This window comes from Myotis daubentonii, chromosome 12 (genome assembly GCF_963259705.1).
Source record: "Myotis daubentonii chromosome 12, mMyoDau2.1, whole genome shotgun sequence".
Lineage (NCBI taxonomy): Eukaryota > Metazoa > Chordata > Mammalia > Chiroptera > Vespertilionidae > Myotis > Myotis daubentonii.
This window is the reverse complement of record NC_081851.1, coordinates 38,138,163-38,159,376: the sequence shown is the minus strand read 5'-3', so window position 1 is coordinate 38,159,376 and position 21,214 is coordinate 38,138,163. Positions and strand designations below refer to the sequence as shown.

Genomic DNA, 21,214 nt, shown 5'->3' with positions numbered 1-21,214 from the left:
GCTGTGAGGACCGGCCATTGCAGCCGGGGCTGCGAAGGCCTACTCTTGCATGCATTTCATGCATCAGGCCTCTAGTGGTTGTAATAGGAGGAAATAGTATCAGCATGTTAGAGGCCTTGGAATGAGTATAAAGAATGGCTGCATTCACCATGTCCCCTCTCCACAGCACCTGTTTTACTACAATATAAAAATCGAGTCCTGTCCATGTTCACATTGAACTTTTGTTAAACTTTTATATTGGTCAAAAAAAAAAAAAGAAGTGAGGTCCTAGGATGATTTTAATTCACCTAAAAATAAAAAAAATTTTAAAACCTGGGAGGTTTTAGTTTCATAACAAATTTAGAAGCCAACAGTGTGATATAATTGGAAAAGACTCAAGGGGCCATGAAGACTGTCTTCGCCTAAGTCAGTGATGGCAAACCTATGACACGCGTGTCAGAGGTGACATGCGAACTCATTTTTTTGTTGATTTTTCTTTGTTAAATGGCATTTAAATATATAAAATAAATACCAAAAATATAAATCTTTGTTTTACTATGGTTGCAAATATCAAAAAATTTCTATATGTGGCACAGCACCAGAGTTAAGTTAGGGTTTTTCAAAATGCTGACACGCCGAGCTCAAAAGGTTCGCCATCACTGGCCTAAGTGAAGGATGGCAGTGTAGGAAAGTGGTTAGAACTGTCCTGTCAATAGAAATATAATTTACTATTTTTTTTAATCCTCACCTGAGGATATTTTTCCATTGATTTTGAGATAGTGGAAGAGAGAGGGAAAGACAGAAATATCGATGTAAGAGAAAAACCTCCATTGGTTGCCTCCAGCACGGGCCAGGACCAGGGCCTGGGCCAGAGCCTGCAACCAAGGTACATGCCCTTGATCAGAATCAAACCCGGGACCCTTCAGTCCGCAGGCTGACGCTCTATCCACTGACCCAAACCAGCTAGGGCTTGATTACTATTTTAAATTTTCTAGTAGCCACATTCAAAAAAAAGAAACAGTAAAATATTTTACTTAGGTCAATGTATTAAAAATATTTTAGTATGTAATTAAAATTAATAATTTTATATATCTCCTAGTCTTTCTTTCATATTTGGCCTTCTAAATTCGTCTGGCCATACATTTCAAGTGTTTAATAGTTACCTTTCCACTGTATTGGACAGCACAGACTTGGAACCTGGGGCTTGGGTGTCAGACAGGTCTGGGATCATATTGCATCCCTTACTATGTTGGGTGACTAGGCAAATTACCCTTTTATCTGTTTCATCTGTAAAACAGAACTAACAGTACTCAATCTATAGGGTGATTGTGAGGATTAATGGCACACGAAGCACTTAGAACATGTTCAGTAAATGTTGATTATTAGTGGTAAATTGTGATTACTTAGTGAATTACCATCAGATGATGTGGCTTGGAGACATTCCAGAGGGACTGAGTTAAAAGACAATGGACAAACTGGAAAAACCTGTTTGGAACACATCTGACAAACAAAATGTTATTTTCAATATGTAGGAAGTGCTTGCAAATGAGAAATATGAATCGGAAATTCAAAACAGGAGACACATCGGAAGTGATTTTTAAAATATTTAATTGTTTTGAGAGAGGGATAGGAAGGGGGAGAGAGGGAAGGAGGGAAAGAGATGGGGGGAGGGAGAGAAACATCAATTTTTGTTGTTCCACTTGAGCATTCGTTGGTTGGTTTTTTAAAAAAAAAAATGTATTTTTAACCCTCGCTGGTTTGGCTCAGTGGATAGAGAGTTGGCCTGTGGACTGAAGGGTCCCAGGTTCGATTTTGGCCAAAGGCACATGCCTGGGTTTCGGGCTTGAACTCCAGTAGGGGGCGTGCAGGGGGCAGGCAATCAATGATTCTCTTCACTGATGTTTCTATCTCTCCCTCTCTCTTCCTCTCTGAAATCAATAAACATATGTATTTTTTAAAAAATAAAATTGTATTTTTATTGATTTCAGAGAGGAAGGTAGATGGAGAGAGAGAGAAACATCAATGATGAGAGATGGATCGCCTGCCTCCTGCACACACCCCACTGGGGATCCAGCTCACAACCCAGGTATGTGCCCTGACCGGGAATTGAACCATGACCTCCTGGTTCATAGGTTGATGATACTCAACCACTGAACCACACTTGCAGGCATTGGTTGATTCTTGTATGTGCCCTGACCAGAGAGGAAGGGAGATAGAGAGCTAGAAACATCGATGAGAGAGAAACATCGATCAGCTGCCTCCCGCACATCTCCCACTGGGGATATGCCCGCAACCCAGGCACATGCCCTCGACCGGAATCGAACCCGGGACCCTTCAGTCCGCAGGCCGACACTTTATCCACTGAGCCAAACCGGTTTCGGCAAGTCAGCCTTTTCTATCCAACCTGCCCCACTCCATATAAGGCCAGATTTTACAAGAGGGTGTTTCCTACTTCCTCAACTCGCTAGCAGTCCAGCATTAAAAGAAACCAAAACAGGTCCCTCACTTTAGTCAGACAAAGAATTAGAAATTATTCTTTCCTGACTCAGAGGGAGGGGCCCAGTACCCACACACTGGCAACTACATAATACAGAAAAGGAGGGTTGGAGTGGGGCCAGAAAGTACCAGGCCTCGTTTGGTGTCCTCTCCAACAGCAGCTGCCCAATGTCCTTAGAGCCCACCTCTTCCCTGGAGAGTTCCCTTCTACTTGAGAGTTGCCGTCACCCTCTGCCTGACCTGGACCATGTTCCTGTGATCTCTTGAGCTTTGTGAAAAAGACGAGTGAGAAAGCTAAGGGCCTCTTATTTATCAACATTGCCCTTTTCTTGTCAGCAGTTTTTATGTTATTAGCCACCTTCCTCTGAAAATCCTTTTCCTTTTTGGATATATTTTCTCTCTTATGATTCATTCGTTTATTCAATCAGCAAACATTCACTGAGCGCCTGTAGTACAACAGGCACAGTATTGGATTCAGGGAACACGAGCGTAAGACACCTGGTCTCTGCCTTCAGGTTTGTCACTCACAAAGGATCTCCCCATTACCTGGCTACTCCACTTCTACTTCTCCCTCTCAGTTCTCAAAGGTGACATCTCCTAAGGCTTTTTCTTTTGGTCTTCTTTTGTCCTTCATGTCTTCACTCCCATAATACCAGTATCACCAGTTACAACAGTCCCTTAAATCCTACCCCCAATCTAAAACTCTCTCCCAACCTTCAAAACTGATTTTCCAATTGACCAGTTATTTCTACCTAGATGTTGCAATAACTCAATTCATAAGGTCAAAAAAAGAAATTTTCCAACTTTCCATCACCCCCACCCCAACCTGCCTCACTCCTCCTCACCACCTTACCCTTCTGACTTCAGTGCTTATACCGATGAAACACTCCTTTCCCAAGTATCCAGGGTAAAAATGTTTGGGGTTTTTTGGACTCCTTACTCATGCCTCTGCCCTTCCACAGCCAATCAATGGTCAACTTCAATCAATTCTACAGCCGTGCTGTGTCCCACAGATGTGTCATTTCCATCCCTACCACCACCCTGGCTGAGTATCTCCTGAACTAACTAGTTCCCTGTCTGGTTTCTATGATTCAGCCTTTCCCTCTTTTTAATCCAGAGCTCCCTGCATGTCTTTTTCTTGGCTGAAAAGTCTTCAGGGGTTCACCATTTTCACCAGAATAAAATGCAGAATCCAAAACCTGACATCCAAGACCTCATTAAAACAGCCCTGTCCTTTCCCACATTTTCTAGTTTTCCTGAGGCCCTAGTGTCAAATTGAACCACTATGTTCTCCTTCTTTGCTCAGGCTGTTTGCTCTGCCTAACATGCCTCTCTAACTCCTATTTTCCCTGATCCAAATCAAAGCCCAACCCAAACCTTTCCTATTCCGTGAAGCCTTTTCTTCTCCCCAATAGTTGGGAATTTTTTCTTCTTCTCTAAAGAACCACAGCCCTCAATATATACCTCTCTGAGACCGACATATCCTGGTTTGTCTTACCTCTCCTGGTGAATTGTAAACTTGAGGACAAGAGAAGCTGATTTCCCACTGCATCTTCCATACTCTAGGAGAGAATCTTATGTAGAGTAGCAACAAAATAGAGTAGAAAGAGCAAGATCTTAGAATGAGAGGCCCTGGTTACTGGAAGCTGAAGAAAGTTTGTCATAAGAATAGATGTTATGCCCTAGCTGGTTTGGCTCAGTGGATAGAGTATCTGTCTGAGGACTGAAAGGTCCCGGGTTTGATTCCAGTCAAGGGCACATGCTGGGGTTTCGGGTTTGATCCCCAGTAGGGGGTGTGCAGGAGGTATCCAACAGATGATTCTCTCTCATCATTGATGTTTCTCTCTCTCTCTCTCTCTCTCTTCCTCTCTTAAATCAATAAAAAATATATTTTTAAAAAAATAGATGTTATGAGTGGGACTGAGTGGGCACTGAATATCAGGTCCTGAATGACAAAGATTTCCATGAGGTATTTTTTTAATTCCACTTTTTAAAATATATATTTTTATTATTTTTATTGATTTTGAGAGAGAGGAGGGGAGGAGAGAGAAACATCAATGTGTGAGTGAAACCTCAATCAGCCACCTCCTACATGCCCCTACCAGGCATTGAATCCACAACCCAGGCATTTGCCCTGACCAGGAATTGAACCAGCAAAATTTTGATGCCCAACCAACTGAGTCACACTGGTCAGGGCTTCATGAGTTCTTTAAATAATTTATATATCTTATGTGTTTGTGATATGTGGGGTCCTCTAAAGTATAGCTTCCAGAGTAGGTGATTCTCTTGCTTGGGTCTAAGTATTAGAAGTAACAATCTAGTAAGCAAGGCAAAACAAAGCAGGAAAAAGAGATTTAACTACTTTTTTTTTTTTTTTTTTTTGCTGCAAAAAACTTTGTTTCATTTGGTCCAATGCATTGGAGAGGGCTCCAGAGTGGTTAAAACAGCGGTCCTCAAACTTTTTAAACAGGGGGCCAGTTCACTGTCCCTCAGACCGTTGGAGGGCCGGACTATAGTTTAAAAAAAAACTATGAACAAATTCCTATGCACACTGAACATATCTTATTTTGAAGTAAAAAAAACAAAACGGGAACAAATACAATATTTATATTTGCATGTGGCCCACGGGCCACAGTTTGAGGACCCCTGGGTTAAAACAATGGCTAGTAGTTTCAGGAAGAGGCTCAAGTAAAAGCCAAAGACAACAGGGGGATGCAGAGGGTCCTCTGTAAGGCCTCTGGGCTCCAAAGGCTCCTAGTCGTGCATGAGGGTGAGCCTTTCGAAGAGATACTCGCCCAGCCCAGCCTGGGGGGCAGCCAGCCTGCGGATGTCAGTCAGGTGGTCGCCCATCTTCTTGATCAGTTTCACCTCCTCATCCAGGAAGTGGTTCTCCAGGAAGTCGCAGAGATGAGGGTCTGCACAGGTAGAACCCAGGGCATGCAGCTCCAAAAGGGCCTGGTTCAGGTTCTTCTCTAAGGCCAGGGCGGCTTCCATGGCATTCTGAGTTTTGCCCCAGACATCTTGGGAAGGTTTCTTCACATCCGGGAAGAGAATGCGGCCGCCACGCTTGTTTTGCAACTTAAAGAGATGCTCAGCGCCCTCGCGCTTCTTCTCTGCCAACTCGAGGAAGAAGTGGCCCACACCCTCCAGAGCCACATCATCACGGTCGAAATAGTAGCCCAGAGAGAGGTAGGTGTAGGAGGCCTGCAGATGCAGGTTGGCCAGGCGATTGACCGCAGCCTCCACTTCGGTGGAATAATTCTGATGAATTTGGGAGCTCATGGTTGTTTAGCAATAAGGAATTAAGGTAGAAAAAAACCAGTGTCCTGGAGGTGGTTCTGAAGGCGGTGACTGAATGAGACGCAGGAAAGTGGCTGGAGGCTGGAAGAAGGGGAGTCCCTGGGTCTGTTCTGTCCAAACACTGTTGAAGCAAGAGACAGATCCGGTACCTCTGAGTGCACTGCGACTACTTTTTCTTCTTTGTAGCACTGGTCTAATTTCAAATCTAGAAGCAAAAGCAATTCATAGGAAACTTTTTTATGATTAGAAAAATGATAAAATCTTGTTAGAAAAGTTTGCAAACAAGTTCAGCCAGTGTTGCTAAATGGCTGAGCGTCAACCCATGAGCCAGGAGGTCATGGTTCGATTCCAGGTCAGGGCACATGTCTGGGTTGCAGGCTTGATCCCCAGTAGGGAATGTACAGGAGGTGGTCAATTGATGATTCTCTCTCATCATGGATGTTTCTCTCTCTCTCCCTCTCCCTTCCTCTCTGAAACCAACAAAAACATTTTTTTTTTTAATTGCAAACCAGTGGTGGGAGAGGGTGTTAAGGAATTGGGGGGATTAAGCAAAAAAGAAAAAAAAGAGAGAAAGAACTCATGGACATGAACAACAGCGTGGTGATTGGTGGGGTTGGGGCGTGGAAGAGGGCATAGAGGGAATAAATGGTGATGGAGAAAAAGAAGAAAAAAGTTTGCAAACCAATAGCCTGATTATACTTAATGGAGTAATTCTAGAGTTATTCCTTTAAAGTCAAGTCTAGAGCAAGGAACGAATGGGCACTATTTTTAAACATTGTTCTAGAAATTCTGCATAATAGAACCACTGATGAACCTCTTAACTGCGAAAGATACCAAAATTATTCTGGTTATTCTGGATGCCATTTCAAATATATTTCAGGCTGCTGAGAAACTAGGTGAAACTGAGAAACTAAGTATAATGATTGAAGAATGTGGAGGTTTGGACAAAATTGAAGCTCTACAAAACCATGAAAATGAGTCGGTGTACAAAGCGTCACTAAACTTGATTGAGAAATATTTTTCTGTAGAGGAAGAGGAAGATCAAAATGTTGTGCCAGAAACTACCTCTGAAGATTATACATTCCAAGTTCAGGATGGCACTCCTGGGACCTTTAACTTTTAGATTGTACAACTGAGGCATAAAGTTGTTTGTTGTGTACTATGTTTGGTATAAGTACGTCTTACTGTTTCTCTACTAAGAACTCTTTTTAAATGTGGTTTGTTATTGTAGCACTTTTTACAACGAATCTATACTTGAACAGTTCCAAACTGTACATACTGTATGAAGCTTCTACTCTCAGTGAGTTTCTTCTATGTGGAATTTCATATCTTGCAGTCTCCTGTAAATAAAGATTAAATTCCACCAAAAAAAAAAAAAGAAAGAAATTCTAGCCACTAAAGAAATAGAAATAAGAGCTCTAGATATTTGAAAGACAAAAGTATCATTATTTGTAGATGATATGCTACTTCACCTAAAAACACAAGAAAATTTTCTGAAAACCACTAGTATAGGCAAATTCATAATTACGCATATCACAATTATAAAATGGTCTTATATAATAAAAGACTAATATTCAAATAGACCGAACAACCGGTTGCTATGATGTGTGCTGACCACCAAGGGGAGTACGTGAACATGGCAGGCTTCGGCAGCAGAGCATAGAACATGGCAGGCAGCGGCAGCGGCAGGATAGTGGAGCAGGTGAGTGGGGGCGCCAGACCAAGGCGGGGCACTGGTCGCTGTCATTGGGGCAACCCTCTGGTGGTTGCTGAAAATTCTTTGCTCCCACATGCCGCAGTCCAGCCCAGGGCTTGCACCTACTGCCAGCGCCGGTCCTGCTCACACCCACTGCCGGTGCCCAGCGCCGGCCCCAATTGCTCAACACCATCAGCAGGTGCGAGCAGCGGCTGCCAGCCCTAATCGTCCCTGAGGGCTTCTCTACCTCCCCCTGCTCCTGAGGGGCGATTGGGGCCGGCAGCTGCCTCTCACACCCGCAGCCAGCAATGGCCCTGCTGGCACCCGCAGCCGGCACCCGGCGCCAGTCCTGATCACTTGGCATCGTCAGCGGGTGCGAGCAGTGGCTGTCGGCCCTAATCGCCCATCAGGCTGACGGCGTGAAGCAATTGGGGCTGATGCCAGCAGTGGGTGGAAGCAGAGCCGGCAACATCAGCGTGGGAGCAGCAGTGGTGGGAGCGGGGCTGCCAGGGGACAAGGGACTGGGGGCCGTGGCAGGAGGGGCTGGGTGAGGGCGTGGAGGATGAGCTGAGACCCACCCCTGTGTTCACCGCAGCCTCTTGGCACACAGTTCCTTTCAAGGTGCACGAATTTGTGCACTGGGCCCCTAGTTAGAAAATAAAAAGATTGCCCTAGCTGGTTTGGCTCAATGGATAGAGCGTTGACCTGCAGACTGAAGGGTCCTGGGTTTGATTCCAGTCAAGGGCATATGCTTGGGTTGCGGGCTCAATCCCCAGTGTGGGGCATGCAGGAGGCAACTGATCAATGATTCTCTCTCATCACTGATGTTTTCTATCTCTCTCTACCTCTCCCTTCCTCTCTGAAATCAATTTAAAAAATTAAAAGAGAAAAGGATTTTTCTATATGCCAATAATATATAGCTAAAAAATATAATGGTAGCCAGGGTGGGTGTGGCTCAGTTGGTTGGAGCACTGTCACTACACCAAAAGATGATGGGTTCAATTCCTGGTCAGGGTACCTACCTCCAGGTGGGTTTGATCCCTGGTCAGGCCATGTGCAGAAGGCAACAGATGGATGTTTCTCACATCAATGTATTTCTCTCTTTCTAAAATCAATAAAGTAAGCCCTGGCCAGTGCTCAGTGGTTAGAGCATCAGCCAGAAGACCGAAGGGTTACGGGTTCGATTCCCACTCAAGGGCACATACCTTAAATGCAGGCTCTATTCCTGGCCCTGGTCAGGGCAGGGCATATGCAGGAGGCAACCAATCAATGTGTCTCTCTCACATCAATGTTTCTCTCTCTCTCCCCCTCACTGTCTAAAAAAATCAATGGAAAGGATATATTCAGGTGAGGATTAAAAATAAAAATAAAATAAATAAGGTAAAATTTATTTAAAATATATAATGGTAAAATAAATTTTAAAACTCTTATATGAGAAACATGCAGAGCCTTTGTGAACAAAACTACCAAACTTTACCTAAAAACCTAAAAGAATAACTAGAAAAACATTCTGATTTGCCTGGAAAAACTAAATATTATTTCAGTGTGTGTGTGTGTGTGTGTGTGTGTGTGTGTGTGTGTGTGTGTATGTGTGTTCTCAAAACCACTGAGCAATTTTCTAATTCTCAGTAGACATTGACTGGGTGTCCTACAATTTAACTTAATTCTAACACTATCTACCCCGAGGATCGATGTTTCTCTTATATTGATGTCTCTCTCTCTCTCTCTAAAAAAACATATCCTCAGGTGAGGATAGAAAACCAAATTGTAATCACTGTATAAAAATAGAGAAGCCAGGCCCCGGCTGGTGTTTCTAAGTGGTTAGAGTATCAGTCCGTGCACTGAAGGTCTTGGGTTCGATTCCCAATCAAGGGTATATTTCTGGGTTACAGATCAATCACTGGCACCAGTTGGCATGTACACAGGAGGCAACCGATTCATGTGTCTCACATTGATTTCTCTCTCCTCTCTCTCTCTCTCTCTCCCCCGCCCCCCTTCCCTTCCACTCTCTCTAAAAATCAATGGAAAAAATATCCACAGGTAAGAATTAACAACAAAAAGAATAAAGAAGCTAGTCCACAGAATAAAAATTTAAAATCAAATCTATTTATGCATATATAAGGGTTTAGAATATGGTTAATGTAAAATTTCTAATTGGTGGGATAAGGACGGTTTATTCAATAATGGATGTTGGACAACTAACCACTTGTAACAAGATTTAGGTTATTTACTTACCTCATACCATGTATCAAAATTAATTCCAGAGAGATTAAATATTTATGTATAAAAATGTCTACCCAGAGAGAACTGTTGATAAATTATTTTATATCTGTAAGATGAAATACTATGAAGTCATTTAAAACAACGAGAAAAATATTTTATGGCATGAAGAGATGAACGCAATACACTGTCAGCTGAAGAGAGCAGGTTACATAATACCATGTATAGTACCATTTTACTCAGAATTTTATGTTAAATGCACATTTGGTTAGAGTAATAACTAGAAAGGCACAGGTCAAAAGTTAGCAGTAGCTTTCGGGTTTTTTTTTTTTTTTAGTTCTTTTTTTCTTTTTTTTTTTGCTCAATCCTTCTACCCCCAGCAGTAATTTTTTTGAGTGGTAAAAACTATAGGCAATCTATACTTTTTTGCTAATCTGAATTTTTAAAAATATTAAACATTTATTTCTTCTTAAAAAATAAATTGTATTTGCCTGGCTGGCATGGCTCAGTGGTTGAGCATCGACCTAAGAACCAGGAGGTTACAGTTCAATTCCAGGTTAGGGCACATGCCCAGGTCGCAGACTCGATCCCCAGCAGGGGCATGCAGGAAGCAGCCAATCAATGATTCTCTCTCTTGTCATTAATGTTTCTGTTGCTCTCTCCCTCTCTGAAATCAATAAAAAAAAGTTTTTTTAATTAACCAATGAATGCATAAATAAGTTGGACAACAAATCAATATTTTTCTCTCCTTCTCTTCCTCTAAAATCAATACATAAAAATTTTTAAAAAGATAAATTCTACTATGCCCAATTGCAAGGTATATTGTTTTCACTGAGACCTTGTATTTCTTAAGTATTTTACATATTACATTATTGTAATGTTAACGTAAAAACATTCAAACCTGTAAAGAATTTTTGTAAATTTATTTGAGCCAAACTGTCGACAATTGCTGGACAGCAGTATCTCAATGGATTGGGGTAATGCTCCAGAGCAGCGGTTCTCAACCTGTGGGTCGGGACCTCTTTGGGGGTCGAACGACCCTTTCACAGGGGTCGGCTAAGACCATCAGAAAACACATATATAATTACATACTGTTTTTGTGATTAATCACTATGCTTTAATTAGGTTCAATTTGTAACAATGAAATTGGGGGTCACCACAACATGAGGAACTGTATTAAAGGGTCGTGGCATTAGGAAGGTTGAGAACCACTGCTCCAGAGAATGGCGTTTTTTTCCATCTATTTTTTTTTTAATATATTTTATTGATTTTTTACAGAGAGGAAGGGAGAGGGGTAGAGAGCTAGAAACATCGATGAGAAAGAAACATCGACCAGCTGCCTCCTGCACACCCTCTACTGGGGATGTGCCCGCAACCAAGGTACATGCCCTTGATCAGAATCGAACCTGGGACCCTTCAGTCTGCAGGCCGATGCTCTATCCACTGAGCCAAACCAGTCAGGGCTCCATCTATTTTTATATATTGCAATCAAAGGAGGAGACGTAGGTGGGTTACATGAAATCCACTGGCGATAGATTAGAGAGGTGGGAGAAAGCAAAGCCGGGAAACCTCTGGGACTGGATCAAAAGTAAAATGTGAGACACATACATAGGTGGGGGATAGTTACGTCAACAATTAACATGTTAACAATAACAATGAAGGAATTTGTGGTATCTGTCCTGGTGCTTAGGCACATTAGGTTGTGCCCCAAAGGGTATGGAAAAAGGGAAGTTACAAGTTACCCAGACATTTCAAAGATATGTTATCATTAATGCAAAAAGACAGATAGGCTCAGTTAAGGTAAAGGTTGACCTTGTCAGTGAAGATACTGGCCTAGGATGTAACTACCCACCACAACTGCTTTTAGTTAGTGTAATTTCAGACCATCCTTTGTGGTTACTTTAGGTCTCTGAGTTTGCAAGACCGCCATGCAGACCTTCCCTGACCTTGTCAGGTTAGCATATGGACCCTTCCGTCCACATAATCTTTCATAGAAATGTTATGGGACAGGTAATAAAAACATAAAATAATCCCTGTTTTTCTAATGAGGCAATGAAGGCCCCCAAGTCAATCATCTAATAAGCATCAGGACTAGGTTTTGAAGGCACATCTTTCTTTTTTTAAAATATATTTTTATTGATTTCAGAAAGGAGGGGAGAGTGGGAGAGAGAGATGGAAACATCAACGATGAGAGAGAATCATCGATCGGCTGCCTCCTTCAGGGACCGAGCCTGCAACCCAGGCATGTGCCCCCAACTGGAATTGAACCCGGGATCTTTCAGTCTGGAGCTGACGCTCTATCCACTGAGCCAAACCAGTTAGGGCGGCACGTTTGTCTTTAAAGTCCATGCCCTTATTTGTAATACTAAAGACTGGAAATAACCTAAATGTCCCTCAGTGGTAACCAGTTAAGTTACAGTACATACCTACACTGTAAAACTCTGCACCTTAAAAATAAAAATGAGAATGCTTTCTATTTTGTTTCCAAGATAAATTGTTAGTGGGGGAAAAACCCAACAAGGTTCAGAAGTTATGTATAGCATCATACCATTTATGTTAAAATGAAGTAAGGAAGAGTATATATTTGCTTTAGAAGGATAAACCAAAACCTAATAACAGGGTTATCTATTTGGGGTAGAGGAAATAGGCGGATGGGGCACAGGAGAAGCAGAAAGACTTTTCCCTATATATCTTTAATGTATTTTTTAGTTTTAAGCCATGCAAATGAATTACCTATTTAAATACACATAAACATTTAAAAAGCAAAATAAAGTAAAATGAAACAAAACTCCTGATCTTTCCACTCTTCCAAGACATCTCTGGAGGGCAGTTTGTGTCCCCATTTCAAGGAGTCACACAGGGTAGCAGGCCTCTGGACTCCTTAGGCCAGCAGTTTTCAACCTGGGGGTCGAACGACCCTTTCACAGGGGTCGCCTAAGACCATCGGAAAACACATATATAAGTACATATTGTTTTTGTGATTAATCACTATGCTTTAATTATGTTCAATTTGTAACAATGAAAATATATCCTGCATATTAGATATTTACATTACGATCCATAACAGTAGCAAAATTACAGTTATGAAGTAGCAACGAAAATAATTTTATGGTTGGGGGTCACCACAACATGAGGAACTGTATTAAAGGGTCGTGGCATTAGGAAGGTTGAGAACCACTGCCTTAGGTGGTTCTAACCAAGGCAGCACACAGGCCAGGAAGTCTGCTCTGCCAGGGAGCAGCTCCAGGCCAAGCACACCCTCTTCCCTTATCCTTGACTTAGAAAAACAAAGGCAATAGGCAAATCCACTTGTCAGCGTTTCTGAAGCCAGCTGTTAACCTATCCTCTTCCTGCCCCTCTTTCTTTTCTTCCTTTTTTCAGAAAAACCTGGAAAGCTCGGCAAAACTTTGCAAAATGCTGTACTAGCTCTGGCTGCCTTCTATTTATTTTTCTCTTTTGGCCTGTGTCATCCTCTCAGGCAAGGACCGCAGTCTGACTTCCTGCCAGCTCGCCTGCTGGGCTCATTAGAGTGTCTTTAAAAAAAAAAAAAATCTGTATTTTCCTAAGACTACAAACCTCAAGTTAGAGGTAATTTTTTTTTCAACTTCCTACCCAAAGTAGGACATCCCAGTTGTACAATTTAGCAGAGTATTTGGTTTTAAAACACAATCCCGTGGTTTCACTTTGTCCATCCAATCAACTTGGGACTGACAGCTCTCATAAAATATCTGCTCTGGCTAAGAATTCCACAAAGCAGGTCTATTTATGTGTGAAGTCTAGCAGCACAGAAAGCCCCAGTAAATTTCCATTTAGTAATTCAGTGACTGTTAATAGACACCTATTATGTATCCATGGCCATCTGAGGCCCTGTGCTGGGTACTGAAACAAACATGAGACCCAGATCCTGCTCCCAACCCCTAACAATCCTATTAGGGTACCTTCAGCTCATAAATGTCTCTGGACTCATTTTGTTCTTTAAATCCATTTGCAAGGTATCAACTACATCACTCACTAAATTATGAACATTTTCATGATTAGCTGTGTCAGAAATATGATTTATAGGAATGGCTTTCTCCCTTTTTTTAAGGTTTCGGGAATAATTTTTATATTGCAAACATTATAGCCATGGTTCAAACTCTAGATAACGTAATCCACATAAGATTCACTAACCTTTCAGGGTGTTAATAACAGTGTCATAGCTTTCAGCTCTCATTAGTTAGAACTCCTTGGCTAATGTGCAGGAAATTTAAGATGTATGCCAAGTGTGTTCAATGAAAGGTTTTGTGCAAATCATATGTGAGTCTAAAAGCAAGTCTCTCTCAGCAGTGATGAGCTTGGCAGGGATTCAGATGTCTAACACTGTGCCATATACCTCCCCCGAGAATGCTGGGCTAGAACACAACCATCAGGTGTTGTTAAATTTGCTGGGAACACAGAGCAGAAGGCTGCATGGAGACTGCATGTCCATTCTCTATTACATGTGTACAGTGTCACCAGGAATAATACTACAGGATTCATTCTGTACTGGCTTATTCTCAAAGGAAAACCCCAACCAGGATGAGGATAATGAACATCACAGACTGTAAAAAGCAGCAAGAAGCTATTGCACCACTGTGGCTTCCACATATCCACACAAAACACATCAGCAGGAAGAAGGTGTTATGTTACTCAGGTTTCCTCTCAGGACATCCTGGCTTGAAACACAGTTCTGTCACTAATATAAATGACAGATGGGAAACTGCCAGAACATGTCCTTGAAAATCTCAGGAATCCATCAGCTTGCAAAGGAGAGTTCAAAAGATGGCATGAAAATTACCCATTCCCATTAATGACAGGTCACTTTTTTTTTCTAGGTGAAGAGAAACATTGGAACCTATGGGCCTGGTGAAGGCTCCATGCACAGATTCTGAGCACACAGGGCCTTGTCTTAAACAGCCTTGGACCAAATTTGTCATAAGGATGTGACAAACTCGGCACAAGCATTACTGCGTACAGTGGCAAGCCCCATTTTGCTTGTGACTCTGAAGATTGCCTGAGTTCCCCAATGCCCATGGGCTTTGCCAAATACTGTTGTACAGCATAGACAGTTCAGTTCAGTAAAACAGTATAAGACTATGCCGTAACCGGTTTGGCTCAGTGGATAGAGCATCGGCCTGCGGACCGAAAGGTCCCAGGTTCGATTCCGGTCAAGGGCATGTGCCTTGGTTGCGGGCACATCCCCAGTAGGAGGTGTGCAGAAGGCGGCTGATCCATGTTTCTCGCTCATCGATGTTTCTAACTCTCTATCCCTCTCCCTTCCTCTCTGTAAAAAAATCAATATAATATATATTTTAAAAAAAAAACAGTATGAGACTATACACTGAACAGTATATGCTGTCTCCCTGGGGGAACCACAGGATGAAAAAGGATCCATTAAAACAAGGGTGTAGGTGAGGGCCCTGTTCGCCAGGCTTGCCATGTCAAGCTCAGGATCAGACAGAGCACTCATCCATTCATTAACTTATTCATTTACTCATTCAACAAATATTCATAGAGCACCCCTGAGGTTTCAAGCAATATGCTAGGTGTGGGAATTCAAAAATTTCCGGTCTTTGAGAAGTTCACAGCCTAATGGTGCAGAGCCAAGAAAACCAACCGTTACAGTAAGGCACTATGATGAGTGTTTGCACATAGTGGTACTGCTCTTACTATTGTATGTCCTATTTGTTTCAAGCATGGTGGCACACAGAAAGTTTGGGAAGAATAACCAGACACTGTGATGCCTGGGTTGAATACCTGAAGAGTAAGGAGGCATTATCAAGGGGAAGTGTGAAAGGAAATAATGTTCAGGCAGTGCAACCAACATGTGTGAAGGTACAGAGAAGAGAGAGAAAATATGGCTCAGGCAGAGCTTCACATGGCTCAGTGTGGATGGAGAATAAAGGGTGAAAGAGGATGGGGTGGAAATTAGAACCAGGTGATCAGGCCCTTATTGTCATGCTAAGGTAAAGGCAGGGCCCTATGTCTGTTTTGTCTTTCATGGGACTTAATGATGGATACATATTAGTTGAAGACAATGAGGAGCCACTGAAGGTTTTTAAGCAAGGGAGTAAGGTAACCAGGTTTGCAAAAAAGACAGGCATATTGGGGGAAGACTTGAAGAGGGTGAAAATGGAGGCAGAAAAACCAGGTAGGCACCTGCAATGATCTAGGTGAGAGATGAAGATGGGCTAAACCAGTGATGGCGAACCTTTTGAGCTCGGCGGGTCAGCATTTTGAAAAACCCTAACAACTCTGGTGCCGTGTCACATATAGAAATTTTTTGATATTTGCAACCATAGTGAAACAAAGATTTGTATTTTTGACATTTTATATATTTAATTGCCATTTAACAAAGAAAAATCAACCAAAAAAATGAGTTTGCGTGTCATAGGTTCGCCATCACTTGGCTAAACTGAGGTAGTGCCAGTGTAGGTGAAGAGAAGTGGGTGACTATAGGACTGGCACATTGTACTGTATAAGAGAGAGGAGGCTGCCATTTTTAGATCAAAGTGTATGGTTACTTTTATGATTTTTCATGTGCACTGTTGACCACATATAGAAAGTATTGGTTGTCCTGGCCAGGTAGCACAGTTAGTTAGAGCATTATCCTAATACACCAAGGTTGCGGGTTCGATCCCTGGTAAGGGCACATACAAGAATCAACCATAAATAAGTGGAACAATAAATTGATGATTTTTTCTCTCTCTCTCCCTTCCTCTATCTCTCTCAAATCAATCAATAATAAAAAAAAATGTTTTAAAACACTGGTTAACCTGCAGATTCTTCTAAATCATAGACTCAGACTATAAAGCTGGGCGAGATGCCACTTCTCAGGTCCCCATAGAACTTTTCCTATGCTTATTCCCACTGCTTCTTCTGTGCAGAGGAAGCAAAAAGGAAAACACAATTCAAAAAAGGATGACACCTAACTACCTGTAGGTGACCAGCTTTCTTACACACAAACAGGCTGGGTTGGTAAAGGGGCCCCCATCTTTCTTGCTTTGCAGAATGTCTGAGAGACCGACAGAGATTAATTCAAGTCCTTCTTATGCAGAAGAAAAAGCCAGAACTCCAAGTGGTACAGAGACTTGCCCAAGGACAGAGCTATAGAGCATCAGAAATAGCCAAGAACACAAGTCCCCCTTTCCCTTTCTATTAGGAATTCCCTCATCTTATTAACAGAGGAACAGGAAGGTGGCAAGTGAAGCCAGGAATTGTAACTCACTGAGCCAATTTCAGCTACAAGCTCCATTCTCATTTCCCCAGCTTCAAAGAGAATATAGGTGATCATGGACTCCACCTTGTAGGTCAGTGCAGACTTCTGCAGCTGTTGTACACTTCTCGGCCTTGTTCCAATGGGTGTTATCTGTTAACACTAGTATTAATACTGTCCCACATTGATCTTTCTCTCTTCAACCTCAAACTTCTACTTCCTTATACCATTCTGTCCTAATACACTCATAAGCCATCAAAATGTGTTCAGAATGTTAATATTTTTGTGTCCCAATTTCATCTCTGGCACCAAGAAGGAGTATGATAAACATTGTTCTGAGACTCTTGGTTCAGAAAATAATGCTGTGGAGGATAAGGTGGGCAAGTTGAAATCCCTCCCTCAACTTCACTATTTCCAGTCTCCTCATGTATCTATGAATAGGGAACCTCCTGAGGAAAACATGTGGTCTCCTCAGATTCTACAGGAAGCCCCACCCTGTCTCAAAGCCTGCCTTCCTACACCCTGGTCAGGAAAAGGAGCTGAGAAGGTTCCACTTTAAAAAAAAATACACACACACACACACATATATTGATTTCAGAGAGGAAGTGAGAGGGAGAGATAGAAACATCAGTGATGAGAGAGAATCATTGATCAGCTGCCTCCTGCATGCCCATTACTGGGGATCGGTCCACAACTTGGGCATGCGCCCTTGACCGGAACCAAACCCGGGACCCTTCAGTCCGTAGGCCTATGCTCTATCCACTCAGCCAAACTGGCTAGGGCAGGTTCTACTTCTGCTTTTCTCTTTTTTGCTTAGCTCTATCACATCTCACCAGATCAACACTTATTGTCTTTGAACCACAGTCTTTATATTTAGGAGCCTAGGATACAATTCCTTTTTCCTCTATCATCACACCTGGCTTTTCTGGCTTTCAGAAGAAAATGCTCCAGAGATTTTGGCTTATTTTTCCCCAGGCAGTGGAAAGCTATATTCACAGAAAAAATGTATCTCCTGGGTCACAAACTGGTCAGCGCTCCAACTCACAGAAAATGGCCAAAGACTGTGTATAATTTTACCTTTATATTAATTTGCACATAATTCACTTAAAAATGGGAGAAAAAAACACCTCAGCATATCCTCTCTACTTCCCACCCCTCGTTTTACCTTATCTCCAGAGCATATTTGACATACTATATAGTTTTTCCTCCCTCCATCCTTCTTTCCTTCCTTAGTCTTTCTCTCCTCGCTAAAATGTAAACTTTTGAAGATAGGGCTTTTGTTTGTTTTGTTCATTACTGTATCTTCAGGACCCAGCTCAGTGCCTGGCATATAGTATATACTCAATATATATTGAATAAAAAAATTGTTGACTGAACAGTTGATTTTTCCTTCCTTTTCTCTGGGGCCTACCACTTCTCTCTTGCTATAACGTTTTTCCTTTGGCTTAACAGCTAAGAGATCAGATGACCATATATTTTACATCATCTCTAGAGGGGAACTTCACTGTAGTGGCAGGGGGTATTTCTTCTCCACCTCTGACATCTCTACCTACTAAAATCGTATCTATTTGGCAAATCCTACCCTTCCTCCCTGTGGCACCATCCTTTAGTTTTCCATGGTAATCTCACAGGAAGGTTAACATTAATACAAGGGTAGTATTACCTTGGCAAAACTGGGTTCCTGCCTCTGCTCCCCCTTCTTCTACCCGTGGATGAAAAACGGATGCTGTAATAAGCCATAAATTCCTAACTGGGCAGGTCATGGTGGGTAGTCATGCCCCAGCCTATGGCTTCTTTAGTGAAAGCTTTTTAAGCAAGCCTTGCCCAGTGTTCTTATACATCTAGATTAACACACCTTTGAGATGCCATAAGTAATACTCCTCAAGACATAACCACCCTTAAGAAAGCACATAATATCCTAATCCAATGCGTTTTGCTTTCTCCCATGCTCACAGTCTTCCTTACATTCCCTCTTTAATTTGTTGTTTTTATAGTTATTTTTATTCATATATATTTATATATGAATATATGTATATGTATATATATTTTTATTGTCTAAAGTTTTACATGTCTTTTCCCCAGTTGACCCCCACCCCCAGCCATTCCCATCCCAGGCAAGCCCCCACCGCCCCAGTGTCTGTGTCCATTGGTTATGCTAATATGCCCTCTTTAATTTTAAATGCATAAAAGAGGTGCAAAACTATTATTCTTTGGAGCATCTGAGATCTTGCTCCCCAGCACATGTCATCAATTTGACTCAAACAAACTCATAAAAACTCTCTGCAGGTTTGGATGTTTCTTATGGTGATAGCTCTTTCTTACAGGCAGTGCTTCTTGAGCTTTAAATGCTGCCCTGGATGTGTCACTTAACCTAGTTTTGCCTTGATAAAAATGTCCGGAGTGGCCAAAAGCATGGGAACATGAGGGAAGCCTTCACTTATAGCCTCTAGGATGGTCCTCAGCATCTAATACTCTTGGGAAGGGCTGACTAGGTGGACTCGAACTTTACTTTGGCCTCCAAGAGCACTACCATATCCTTGCTGAGGCTGTTATTTTACCTGCTGAACCACAATGTCCTCCTCTGTATAGAGAGATAATTCCACCTAGCTCACAGGACTAGATGTGGGAATCAAATGAGATAACTTGAGTGAAATACCTAACACTGGTCTTGACACCTCTAAATAAGCACTTGGTAATGCATACATGAACGTTTTTCCTACCAGGAGATAGCCTTCTGTTTACTCTGTTAGACCAACTTCATCTAGCAGCTGGCGGCTAGCTTCTCCACCGGAAATACGACTTGGCCATAGCAATGTAATCTGAGGTGCAAGATTCTGGAAAAGGGCAGCAAGAGGATAGGCAACTGAAGGGTGCCCCACGGCAGAGTGTGCCCTGGACTGGGCTCCCAGCCAGAAATGGACCGTTAGTGTCACAGGTGCGGGGGCCCAGAGAGAATTCCAGGCATAACCCCTCCCTAAACTCGGAGCAGGCCCAGGTTCAACCCCTCAGGTCAGGGATGAGCCATCTGCCACCTTTTCTTCCAAAGCCACTGAGCTGGTGGTGGAAAATTCGATTAACAACCACTACCTGGAACCACACGAAGTCATTTGTTTTAAGGATTACTCAGGGATGAACGCTACTGCAAACCGGCTCTAAGGACCTAGCAGGAAAAAGTGGAAAAGTAATTTTTGTGTTTGTACAGACCCCCTACCGTGTGCTAAGCACGGACTAATCAACCCGTGAAGTGAACGCTACTCTCTGTATTTTAAAGGAGAAAACCGGAGCTCAGAAATACTGACTGGCCGCTCGACGAAGCCAGTAAGCGGTGGGCCCGGGGGTCAAACCCCGGCTTCCTCCCAGCGCCACGTGCTTGCTTTTCCCCACTCGGCAGCGCCCGGCGGAGCGCCGCCCGGCCACCACTAGGGCGGCGGGAGGATGACGTCAGCCGCGGCAGGGCGGGGCTTGGGCCCGGAGCGCGGCGACTCCGCCCGGCGGGCCGCGCGGCCTGGAAAATGGGGCGGGCGCGGCGCGGCCTGGCCTCGGCCTCACGTGCGCCGAGGCCACGCCGCTGTCCCCGAGGGCCTGCGAGTTACACTCCAGGGCTGGTCCCACCCGCGTGAGGTCGCGGTCGCCGAGGGCGCCAGAAGTCGGTGCCCAGCCCCAAAGCGGGTCTAAAGGCGAGCCTGGGGGCGGCCCGGCCGGCAAACGACCTCGGGAGAGCCGATAGCCTCGCTGCCGGCGCCCCTCCCCGCCGAGAACCGCCTCGTCAGCACCTTCCCGCAGCTGGGCCCGGGCTCGGCCCCACGGTGGGTCACGAGGCGGGCCGTGGAGCGGGCGCAGCCCGGCCAGGCCCAGCGGGGTCCTGCGCGCCACACTGACCCCTCCTTTCTCCTCCCCGCGTGCGCCACGTACCCGGCCCCGCCCCGCGGGCCGTGCGGGGAACCCCAGTGTCGTCACCACTCTAGCACTCGCCTTCCCGCGCTCTCCAGAAAAGACGCGAAGGTGGGGACGTGTCGGGGGAACCGGTGCGGCTGCGCCGAAGCCTCGACCACAGAACGTCCAGCGGCGCCGCCTGGTGGAGGAAGAGCGGTCACGCTGGCCGGCAGCGGCGGCGCACGCGAGAGGACGTGACTGACGTCATCTCGCGGAGGCGCGGGGCGGGAGCCGCGGGACCACCTCCGAGCCGTAGCGGTCCCCGTCTGCTTTTCCTCCTTTCAGTAGCGTAGGGAAGCTCGATTTGTATGCCCCTTCTTTTGTGGTTGTAACCTTGCCATTTTTCGAATTTACCA

General features: G+C 43.7%; 1 protein-coding gene across 3 annotated transcripts; it reads right to left on the bottom strand.

Annotated features, from left to right (window-relative positions):
- Positions 1-4,852: 4,852 nt before the first annotated feature.
- On the bottom strand, positions 4,853-20,974 carry LOC132213248 (ferritin light chain-like). Of its 3 annotated transcripts, none has more exons than XM_059659533.1 (2): positions 20,838-20,974; positions 4,853-5,896 (listed from the first exon to the last, which is right to left on the bottom strand). In XM_059659533.1, the coding sequence occupies exon 2, from the start codon at positions 5,755-5,757 to the stop codon at positions 5,230-5,232; it is 528 nt and encodes a 175-aa protein (XP_059515516.1). In that variant the 5' UTR covers positions 5,758-5,896; positions 20,838-20,974; the 3' UTR covers positions 4,853-5,229. The 3 variants fall into 3 exon arrangements, with proteins under 3 accessions (XP_059515516.1, XP_059515515.1, XP_059515517.1); XM_059659532.1 differs by having other exon boundaries at positions 4,853-5,980; positions 20,838-20,961; XM_059659534.1 differs by lacking the exon at positions 20,838-20,974 and adding an exon at positions 18,589-18,987.
- Positions 20,975-21,214: the final 240 nt, after the last annotated feature.